Below are 12,432 nucleotides of genomic sequence, written 5' to 3' on the forward strand. Positions count from 1 at the left end.
TCCGGTTGTGGAAAGGGAAAAATAAAATAGTAAATTACATTTCTTGCCATTCTATTTTTCACCCTTTGTAGCGCAGGCAGCGGTGGTGGTTTGGGGGGGGGGGGGGCAGGGGGGGGGGGATGGAGGGGGTGGGGGGGTGATGCTCCTTTGCCCTCTTGGAGGGGCCACCACTGCTGAGTCAGCAGATGTCCTGGTCCGCGTCCAGCCCTCAGAGCATCCTCCGGCATATTATTTTGAGCTCTCAACTTGCCTAGTATGGATCTCATCACCTTAGGAGCATCAGCTGGTGCAGTGATTGTGTTTTAGGCAGAGCCGAATGCCACGCAGGATGCCAAGTTGATTCAACCCTCTTGGCATGCTTTTTGTCCTGAATAACTAAACCTCCAAAGCGAAGTTTCGCTCTAAGGAGCAAAAAATGTACCTTTTAAAATGTCCCTGTTTCATAGGGAGTTTTTGTCACTGAGCATCAGGAGCTATTTTGTTTTTACTTGTCATTTCCGGCATGCCTCAAAGAGCGTTCCATGGCAGATCAAAGATTTCCAACAGCAGAGGCAGAAGAGCATGGACGTCATTTAGGGTTCACCAGGGGTTGTAGCTGTGACCCCTGGCTTGCACCTTACGACCCATTAAGCATTCCTTTTGTGACTCAGGCCCCAGAGGTGGCAAAATCAATGACAAGGACACAGGGACAGTCTGCTCTTTTGGTAGTGGATGCTCAACTCTTCTTTTTACTGCTCATTTCTTTTTATAAATTAAAAATAATTAATAATTAATAATGACTTACTATTCACAATTAATATAATACAAAAGGGAACACCAGGAGGTTGAACGACATTTGCTGAAAGCTAAGGCAAACAGAGCAATGTTTTTAAATGTATGTTGTGTGCATGTTTGCGCTTGAGGGTTTGTGAGAGTGCGTGTGGCTGAAAGTGCATGTCTGTACGATCTTCGGGTTTCGAAGGATTTTAAAATTGAAAGGGGAGTACGGCAGGGATGTGTCATGGCCTCATTTCTGTTTAATCTATACATTAATGACCTGGAAAAGGTTTTGGTAGATAAATAAAGGGAGAAAGAGTTCTCCCTGGTAATTTCAGGTCCCGAGGGGGGAGAGACAAGTCAAGCAAAACAAACAGAGCCTCAGGAAGGACCTATATTTCTTTTTAACATTGAATAAATCTAATCATTTTTTTGAAGAGATGCCAAAGAGAGAAACTGTGAGGTATTATTCGAAACAAATTTATTAATATTTTCACATTTTTATAAAAAGGAATTTTTTTAGACACATTTTTTCAACTAAATTGTTCATTATATAGTCAGCAAAAAATTTATCAAGTTTACAAACATACTTTTATGAAAGAAAAAACATTACATTAAGAGTGCCCTCTAATAGCAGCTAATCTAAACATTCATGCAAACATACTTACATACCAGTCATACTGTGGTCTATTCTAAAAGTAACATGTCTGTCATCACACATACAAAAGACTAATTTATACAAGACAAAAAAAACGAATACAATTGGCAATTCTGAGGTGTACTAAGTGGAATACACATGGGAACCTAGATGGTATAGTCCTACTAGTTATGATGGGAATGACTAGTTGGTATCCATGACAAATGATGTTAGGCCGACGTACGTTTCGGTGAGAGCCACCTTCCTCAGGGCCAGAGACAACATAAACAACAATTTATACAAAAAGATTGTTAAAAAATTGAGGGCATCAGACAAATTTTCTGCAAAGTAAAAAGAACACAAGAAAAACCATGTAAATGTACATATTTCTAAGACTTCTTTATATAACATTCTCAATCAATGGCATCATATATATATGCATAACTAAATTATAGAAGTAGCAACTGAGTGCTCTTAGTTAACACAAACTCCTTATAAGAAGGTGAAGTAGAAAGGTCAATGAAAGGTTCAGCAGTGAGAGGGGAAGAAGTCAGATCCTAGTCATTCCCTTTATATTTTCTGCACCCAAGAGGTGATATAGTTAAGTGCATTTAGTGCTTATAGAGTATATACTAAGGTGCTGATATGTGATATTAGCAGCGCGATCAAAAGAAATTACCAGTGATGTAATCTTTGTAGTCACTGAATGTCTATTGGGGCAGGTCCTGGACAGTCTATGGTTTAAGACAAGAACTAGAAGGCAAAAAGGAACTTTCATGATTATCTGTAGGCATAGGGTAGCGTTAGAAAGATGTCAATAAGGTTGCGCTATGTTACCTATGTTAACGGCGCGGGATCAGCTGGTTGAAGAGACCGTTTTTTCATGAGGCAGAGAATAGCAAAAGTTCTGTATAAACATTAAACATAACCTATTAAATGCTTAGCCATATGTAACACCGCAGATGGATATAGCTGTGTGGCAAGTTTTTGTGAAATACCTGTTTGTATCTAATTATGGATGTTGGAAAATCCTCTCATTGCGCCTTTAATTGTATGCTAAAAACAAACAGGACAGAGATGCTTTACTGTATTTTATTGCGTGCACAGGCGATCGTTAATTCTAAAGCGGTGCTTTTCCTAGTAGTTCAAAAGGTCAGCTTTGTAAAAGGCAAAGAATGAATAAAGCCTATGTATGTTATATTATGTTGTGGTAGAAGGTTTTACAACACTAACAGAAACAGTTATAATAACTATGAGAGAAGCATAATGCTGATTTTAATAGTACTGCCTATTAGTGCTTTTATGCAACAACCGAAGGGTTACTAATCTGTCTTTATTTTGAAAGTAGCGTGGTAAATGAATAAATGGTGCTAGGTGACAGACTCATGTTGTTTTGCAAAGCTTATTTAAGATCGCGTCGACGGCGCGCCTCGTGAAATAACTCGACATATAAGTCTTACCTTGTGCGAAGACGTTATGTTGCCGCTACGGTGGGTTCCTAGATTCGCAGCCCAGGCTTGACAATATCCATCACCGAGCCTTAAAGATAATATGGATTGCCGAAAGGCTAAATGAGTTTACATGAACGCCAAAGATAATGGCATGAAGTTAAATTGTGCTATGAGTTTTGAAAAAGGGCGGTTTACATAGCGGCAGCCTACGATGACATTAGGGAATTTTTAACAACGGGCTGACTGGCGAATTACACTTAAAAGGGGAAAATACATAGCGGTTGCAGGCATTTAGTACGATGTCATAATCTAAACGTATTTAGCCGCGAAGGCAAAAACATGCTTTGCGAATGATTTCTTACCTCATATAATCTCGGCAGTTACCGCGACCGGGGGTTCTTGGGACTGGGAGAGAGATTTTTGCCAGTGTGAGGAACACTTTTTTTTGATTTAAGGATTTTTATTGAAAAAAATAAAGTGGCATATACATTGGCAGTTTTACAACAGTGCTGAAGAGAGAGAGGAAGAAAAAAGAGAGAGGGGGGGGGGGGGGGGAGTTAGTGTGGCTTCTTTAAATGTTCGTCGAGTTGTTTCCACATGTTGTTTCCATTAACCAAGCGGTTCGGTAATGTGTTTATGCCCCTTCTCTTAAAAAAATGCAGAGCAAGAAACCCGTTTTCTGTGTCTATGCATTTTCACCTGTTGGCAATCACCGAACCGCTAAATACGTTTAGATTATGACATCGTACTAAATGCCTGCAACCGCTATGTATTTTCCCCTTTTAAGTGTAATTCGCCAGTCAGCCCGTTGTTAAAAATTCCCTAATGTCATCGTAGGCTGCCGCTATGTAAACCGCCCTTTTTCAAAACTCATAGCACAATTTAACTTCATGCCATTATCTGCCGCTATGTAAACCGCCCTTTTTCAAAACTCATAGCACAATTTAACTTTATGCCATTATCTTTGGCGTTCATGTAAACTCATTTAGCCTTTCGGCAATCCATATTATCTTTAAGGCTCGGTGATAGATATTGTCAAGCCTGGGCTGCGAATCTAGGAACCCACCGTAGCGGCAACATAACGTCTTCGCACAAGGTAAGACTTATATGTCGAGTTATTTCACGAGGCGCGCCGTCAACGCGATCTTAAATAAGCTTTGCAAAACAACATGAGTCTGTCACCTAGCACCATTTATTCATTTACCACGCTACTTTCAAAATAAAGACAGATTAGTAACCCTTCGGTTGTTGCATAAAAGCACTAATAGGCAGTACTATTAAAATCAGCATTATGCTTCTCTCATAGTTATTATAACTGTTTCTGTTAGTGTTGTAAAACCTTCTACCACAACATAATATAACATACATAGGCTTTATTCATTCTTTGCCTTTTACAAAGCTGACCTTTTGAACTACTAGGAAAAGCACCGCTTTAGAATTAACGATCGCCTGTGCACGCAATAAAATACAGTAAAGCATCTCTGTCCTGTTTGTTTTTAGCATACAATTAAAGGCGCAATGAGAGGATTTTCCAACATCCATAATTAGATACAAACAGGTATTTCACAAAAACTCGCCACACAGCTATATCCATCTGCGGTGTTACATATGGCTAAGCATTTAATAGGTTATGTTTAATGTTTATACAAAACTTTTGCTATTCTCTGCCTCATGAAAAAACGGTCTCTTCAACCAGCTGATCCCGCGCCGTTAACATAGGTAACATAGCGCAACCTTATTGACATCTTTCTAACACTACCCTATGCCTACAGATAATCATGAAAGTTCCTTTTTGCCTTCTAGTTCTTGTCTTAAACCATAGACTGTCCAGGACCTGCCCCAATAGACATTCAGTGACTACAAAGATTACATCACTGGTAATTTCTTTTGATCGCACTGCCAATATCACATATCAGCACCTTAGTATATACTCTATAAGCACTAAATGCACTTAACTATATCACCTCTTGGGTGCAGAAAATATAAAGGGAATGACTAGGATCTGACTTCTTCCCCTCTCACTGCTGAACCTTTCATTGACCTTTCTACTTCACCTTCTTATAAGGAGTTTGTGTTAACTAAGAGCACTCAGTTGCTACTTCTATAATTTAGTTATGCATATATATATGATACCATTGATTGAGAATGTTATATAAAGAAGTCTTAGAAATATGTACATTTACATGGTTTTTCTTGTGTTCTTTTTACTTTGCAGAAAATTTGTCTGATGCCCTCAATTTTTTAACAATCTTTTTGTATAAATTGTTGTTTATGTTGTCTCTGGCCCTGAGGAAGGTGGCTCTCACCGAAACGTACGTCGGCCTAACATCATTTGTCATGGATACCAACTAGTCATTCCCATCATAACTAGTAGGACTATACCATCTAGGTTCCCATGTGTATTCCACTTAGTACACCTCAGAATTGCCAATTGTTTTAGTTTTTTTTGTCTTGTATAAATTAGTCTTTTGTATGTGTGATGACAGACATGTTACTTTTAGAATAGACCACAGTATGACTGGTATGTAAGTATGTTTGCATGAATGTTTAGATTAGCTGCTATTAGAGGGCACTCTTAATGTAATGTTTTTTCTTTCATAAAAGTATGTTTGTAAACTTGATCAATTTTTTGCTGACTATATAATGAACAATTTAGTTGAAAAAATGTGTCTAAAAAAATTCCTTTTTATAAAAATGTGAAAATATTAATAAATTTGTTTCGAATAATACCTCACAGTTTCTCTCTTTGGCATCTCTTCAAAAAAATGATTAGATTTATTCAATGTTAAAAAGAAATATAGGTCCTTCCTGAGGCTCTGTTTGTTTTGCTTGAAAGGTTTTGGTAGAAACAGGGGCCAACTTTCCTTATGCAGGGCGTAGAGGACTGCCCTTCCTGCTATATGCGGATGACTCTATCCTCATAGCAAAGACGCCAAGGGGTCTCCAGATGCCACTTTACACTTTTAGGAATTTTATGGTGGCCTGTGACCTAGCTGTTAATAACTCCAAGTCCTATATTATGCAGGTCGGGATCCTCCCTAAGAAGCAGTACCCTTTAAAGAGGCTGATGAGAAAGTGCCTCTGACCCGACTTTTTCATATCTGTTTTTTTTAATTAGATGACCACTTGAACTGGTGGGGCCCTTATTCAGAGGAAAAAGGGGGACGTTTTAAGGGCAAACGCAGCTATTTTCAACTTTGCCGCAAAAATAGGTAAGCGCCCTATTGCAGCCATGTTGAAATTATATCAGGTCAAAAGTGTTGCTATTGCCAGTTATGGGAGCGAGCTATGGGGCTATTCTGTAACTGATGTACTCCAGATGGTGGAGAATAACTTTTTTAAACAACTTATTGGGGTGCCTAGAGGATGTTCAAATTTGGTGGTGCACGAAGAAATGGGGTTACCATTTATTTCTGATATTTTTGCCTTGCGCCCTCTGCTGTTTTGGCTTAAAACTTGGCTAAACAAAGACCTACGGCCACATGCATCAACCTATTTAGGAAGTGCAAGCGGTGCGAAACGCAAAATTCGGCCGTTTGCGATTCCTAAATAGGTTTTTGGGATGCATCAAGCATTTTTGGTAAAATCGCTATTTTTAGCGAATTCCAAAAATGCGTTTGCTTTTAAGGAATCGCAAATTTGCGATTCCTTAAAAGCAATGCATGATTAATTTTAAAATTGCGAATTCGCAATTAGGGGGTGCAAATTAACACGAGGTTGAACCACGTGGTAATTTGCGAAAATGTGTTAAAATGCTCTAATTTGCATTTCAAAACACTGTCATGTTACAGACACACATGTCCTCCTTAGGACATGTGTGTTTGAAACATGCACTTCAAAATACATTTCAGCGGTGCAGGGGGGGTTCTTTGGACCCCCCCCCCCTGCACCCATGGAATGCATCAACATTTTGCGAATTCTAATTTGCGAATTCGCAATTCTCATTGATTCCTATGGGCCTTTTGGCCCATAGGAATCAATGGGAATTGCCAATTCGCAAATTGGAATTCGCATAATATTTGCGATTCGGTAAAAATTGCGATTTTTACCGAATCGCTAATTTAATGCACTTTCAATCATGCATCCCGTTTTGCGATTCCTTATTTGCGATTCCCTAAAAATCGCAAATTAGGAATCGCAAAACCGGACTTTGATGCATGTGGCCGCTAGTTCTTAATCATCAGATTTTGCGAGAAGTTCTGAGTCTTGAATATATGTTACGCATTCCTTGGTTATAGTATTTAAAGGGATGCTTTGAAGAGCTGGGGCGTCCAGACCTTTTTTTAAAGTCTGATTTTATTACCGTTGCGCATGTAGTTTTTGTAAGAAAGTCTTTTTCCTCCCTTAAAAGGCTCAATAGAGATGGGGTAGAACTGTGCAAACTGAGTGTCTGTAAATTTGTGATGCTAAAAACCACACCATCCATTGAACCATATCTTTTGTGGCCTTTGTCGTCCCATGAGCGCTTTTTATTAATCAGGTTACGTTTGGATTATTTCCATTTTTTACTTGCTGTCCAAAAAGGGAGTTGTAGAGGGCAAGTGCTAGCATTCTGTGGCTGCGACGGTGTGTCTCCACAGGATTTGCTGCACTTTATGGGCCTCATTTATGAGGCTGTGCATCACTTTTACGCCGCCGGTGCGTCACTTTTTGTGACGCACCAGTGGCGTAAAAAATGCGCCTTGTTGCGCCATATTTACAAACTGACGCATCTAGGTAGATGCGTCAGTTTGTAAACCCCTGCGCCACATTATACCTGCGCCAGGTATAATGTATGCAAGGGGGGCGAATTGACGCAAGGAAGGGTCGTAGAAGTGACGCAGGGAAATCTATGGGATTTCACTGCGTCACTTTTAGGACGCCGTTGCGTCAAAATCTTGCGTCTGCCTCACAGCAGGCGTAAGACTGACGCAGGCCCTTTCACATGGGGCTTGCCCCATGTGAAAGGACGCATTGCTGGAGTTGTGTCACTTTTGTGACACACTCCAGCAATGTGTAACTTTTGCGCTTACAGATACGTCAGAAAAACTGACATATCTGTAACTCCTTGCAACATGATGCGTCATACATTAAATATGACGCATGAGGAATGTCGCAAGGAGTGCGCACTGAGAAGTAACGCATCGCTGCTTTCACGCAGCGATGCGTCATTTCTCATAAATGAGGCCCTATGCTTTTCTGTAGATTTTATGAAGTGCCCCGTAGTTTTTTTAACCCCTTTGTTAAAAAGGCTGAACTTTATACAGGTATGCCCAGCTCTCTTTGACCTACAAATGTTGAAACCTGAATGTATTCCACTTGTAGTAGGCTTCTTGAAATCCTCGCTGAGATCTAGAAACTGTATGGAAAATTAATAATTCCCCAACACCAGTAGGCAGCCTCTTATTTACTAGCTATGAATTTGTACGTTTAATTACTGACAGCCCGTTATTTCCCCCTTTTTTTAATATTGATCCTAATGATTATATTTTTGTGTATTTTATTGGAGTGTCTATTACAATTTATACCATGAATTGTATGTTTTTATATTTTTAATGGTGCTGTATAATTTTTATGGTTTTTGTTTTTAAAACTAATAACGTTTTTTTGAAATTGCATATCTGTACTTGTGAGCATGTGTGTGAGTGGATGTGAGTGGACGAGAGTCTGTGACAAGTGGTGAATGAAGTGAGTGTGAGTGGATGAGTAGACACATTACTTGGGGTCACAAAACCCCTTTTTTTTTTAGTTAAATAATTTTTATCCACAAACCCTTTTTTAGATATACACTTCCACTTTAAACCACTATCATGCCTTACTTCTCTATTTAACAGCCTATTTTTTTGTATTTGGTATTTGTAAAGCGCTAGTCTGAGTCAGTAACTGGTTCCTGGATAATGAGACTACTCAGGATTAAAGCTTGGATTATGTTACTTCTCCAAGTTACTGGGATCCGCCTGGACCATTTCCGAAGATACGTAGCAGTCCCAACCACGTCCCTCGAACTCTGGTGACTTGTTCTTGTAGGGACAGAGTATAATCGATGAAAACGCCCACATTTGTAACCACATTTTTGAGTTTCGGTGCAGTGTCCAATATAGCTGGCCACTACGATAGGAACTACATTTTTCAGCACTTCCAAACAATATTTCGGATTTATCTGCATTTAATTTCAGACAGTGGAGATGCAGCCCCTCTGACACATGAAAAAGACGCTCGACTACATTATCCCTTATTTCATCACACTAATCAACGATAGAGATAATTAGTTGAGTGTCATCAGCATACATGATGATCTCAAATCCTCTGTTTTTTCACAAGGTTGGCCAGCGGAGCCAGGGTTTTTACTTAATGGAAGTAGCTTGTGGGGCACACTGCTCGTGGTGGCTTTGATCAGTCAACCTGATCCCCACCTTGGACTTCCAGCAAGTACCATTTGTGACCTTGTTTGCTTTGCCTTTACTTGCTTCCCTTGAATTCTTATTTTCCCATTCTGTAGCTGCCTTGCATATCTCTTATGCATCTGGTGTGATAATGCGGCATATACCATAGTCCTTGCATAAATAGAAAATTTTCACATGCAATATTGATCCGCTGCATGTGCTATATATTATTTCATAACCCGGTATCACATATACATTACCTTTACTATTGCTCACAATGTACCACAACTTTTTGTTTCTACTCTTGTACTTTGCTCTTTTATGCTCGTTAACAGTCTTCCACACCTCTACTTCCTATGCATGGATATTTCTTCAGTGATGTACCCCACTTTTTATCACTGCTACAATGTGCTGCTCAGATTTGCACATCGAATGCACTGCACACTAACTTCCATTTAGCTTCTGATTTACACTTTACGTAAGCCTATAGCTATGCAACCCCTCTAAAGATATAGGAGAACCATTATGTGACTCTCATGGAATGACTGCATATCAATTGGCCACAATTCCATTTTCTTCTACATCTGGTTGTGCTTAAAAACTGGCCAGACTTCCTGAAAGTAAGTAACTGTGTTCAAAATATGAATTAATAGCCCTCAGTTCCAATAACTAACATTCAAAAGCATGGGACTCTATACTTTGCAGTGACATGGGGAAGAGGTGAAACTATTTGAAGGAATCCCAGTCATCTTAATGAGGCTTAATCTGAGTCATAGGAGTTTGAAGCAAAAGGCTTTGTGAAAGTGAGCGAGCATGGTTGCCTTTATTACCCTGAACCCAACTAGACATATCTACCCAATGACAGAGCAGTAGACATATTCTCCCTAGTTAGAGTTTCCCATATAAAACCACAAGTCATGTCTCTATCTTTTAATAAATGCTGTGTTCTTTCATTAAGGTATGGGACCATCGAGGAAAACTCATTTCAAATCGAGTTCATCGAATACATTGACGAGCTAGCTTCAGAGATCGGCGTCAAGCCCAGTTTCTTCCACCTCCTTCTGAGTGATCCCAGACTTGCACTGGAAGTCTTCTTCAGTGCTTGCACATCACCACAGTACCGACTGACTGGTCCAGGGAAATGGGATGGAGCACGGAACGCCATCCTGACCAAGTGGGACCGGGTAGTGACACCCATGAAGATGCGGGTGGTGAAGAAGACCAAGAGGTCTCCTCTTTCCACCATGCTTGGACTTCTTGGTCTCCTTGCTTTGTTTGCTTCAATTTTTATATTTATATAACCAGCATAAAAATTATTTCTAATATACAATCCGTCCACAAATGTATAGAGGCTGTTTTATTATATTGGCTCTCATTGTTTTTGTCTATATAAGTAATTTTAATGCTACTTCCTCAATAATTTAAGTGTCCATTTACTTCTCTAGAGCTGTTTGGATCTATGACTAAAGCGCACCTTCCATATTGGGCCAGATGTAAGACCATTCCATTTTGCGACTCACAATTAGCAAAATGGAAAGTACAACAGTGTCTCAGACACTGTTTGCGATTCCTAATGGGGTCACCAAAGACCCTCCTCATTAATATGAATGAAGTAGGTCGCAATTTGCGATCCCTTAGGAATAACACATCACTGGGATGTTGATCTGCTGGGGACAGCGGATCACCATGTCTGTATAGGCTTTTTAAAGAAAGGAACTTTTTTTTCCAAATGCAGACCGTTTTCCTTAAAGGAAAACTGGATGTGTTTCATATAAAGAAATTAAAAGTTTTCTTTTCATTTTTCAAGGTCAGACAGTGGTTTATGGGACCACTGCCTGCTCTTAATAAAAATATTTTCGCATACATTCACAAAGGGGAAGGGGTCTCCTGGGGACCCATTCGTGTTTGCGACTGGCTTACCACCTACTTCAAGTAGGTGGTAACTGTAATTGTTTAGACACCGCATTTGCGGTCACAAAACAATAAGTACATACCAGTGTGACTTGCTATTAGGAAGTGATGCCTTGGCACGCCACTTTCTAATAGTGACTCGCAAACCCTATTCTGCGAGTCGGTAATAGGGTTTGTACATGCGTACAACCCTTTTTAGCAGTCGCAAAAAGGCTAATTCCTTTTTGCGACAGCAAAATGAGTGGTACATCTGGCCCCATGTCAGTTACCATACTTGTACTTTTTTTTAATACCTTACGAGACATCACCTCACACAGCTTTTTAACTGTAAAAGGCCTGCTGCGGAGACACCAGTCAATATAATCATTTACAGAGAAAAAACACATTTCTTTTTGGGTAGCACATGAAAATCTCAAATTGTGTCACATCATCAAAGAGAGAAAGATCACTTTCTCACAAAAATGTTTGTCTCTATATATTTTGAATCTGGATGTCTCTCCATATACTCCCCTCTATGTATAAAACTTAAGGGCATATTTACAAGCCCCTATCGCCACCACAACGTCACTTTTCATGATGTTGTGGTGGCGATAGTGGCTTTGCCTTATTTACAAGGCAGCGTTAAGCCACTTAACATGACTTCACGCTGCCTTGTAAATAAGGCATCCTTTCACGCTATGCTTAGCGTGAAAGGGAAGGGCAATGGGTGTTGCGTGGGGGGTCCACTGCAACACCCATTGATTTAAATGCTGTCCTATATTTACAAGGGTGGCGTAAATATGGGGCGGTGCCAAAATTAGGACCAGGGGAAGCCTGGTCTTACTCTGGTGCAACGAGGAGAAATGTTTTATTTCTCCTCATTTTTTAGGTTTCCATGTGTGCTGCGTTGTGCAGCACACATGTAAATAGCAAAACACCGTTGATTGTTTATGTGCAGTAAGGTGTCCCTTCAATCAATAAAGAAAATTATGTTTTGCAACTTCTATGTGTGCTGCATTAAGCAACACACATAGAAGTTACAAAACACCATTTAAAGATTTTATATGTGCAAGAAGGGACATCTTACTGCACATAAACAATCTTTCCCTCAATGCAGACACCCTTGCACTATGGTGCAAGAGTTTCTGCATTGGCGCGTGGCAGCTAAACACGGTATTGTTGTAAATATGGTGCAACCCTGTGTTTCAGAAGTGGGGGAGCGCACTGTTATGACAAGCAGGCTAACGCCACGCTCCATCAATTCTATTGGACATATGCCCCTTAATCTGGCGTGTTGGGTTCAGACAGCAAATGATTACAAGTTGTGACACGTTGA

At 39.9% G+C, this 12,432-nt stretch overlaps 1 protein-coding gene across 1 annotated transcript in view; it reads left to right on the top strand.

Moving 5' to 3' along the window:
- Nucleotides 1-11,953, top strand: part of LOC147747820 (dimethylaniline monooxygenase [N-oxide-forming] 2-like) — a 286,573-nt gene extending 274,620 nt beyond the window's left edge. Inside the window, exon 9 of the mRNA XM_086956221.1 lies at nucleotides 10,165-11,953. Coding sequence (XP_086812347.1) covers nucleotides 10,165-10,507 — 343 coding nt within the window. The 3' untranslated portion in view covers nucleotides 10,508-11,953. The remainder of the gene's footprint in view (nucleotides 1-10,164) is intronic.
- The last annotated feature ends 479 nt before the right edge of the window (nucleotides 11,954-12,432 follow it).

This window comes from Lissotriton vulgaris, chromosome 1_1 (assembly GCF_964263255.1).
Source record: "Lissotriton vulgaris chromosome 1_1, aLisVul1.2, whole genome shotgun sequence".
In the NCBI taxonomy this organism is placed as follows: domain Eukaryota; kingdom Metazoa; phylum Chordata; class Amphibia; order Caudata; family Salamandridae; genus Lissotriton; species Lissotriton vulgaris.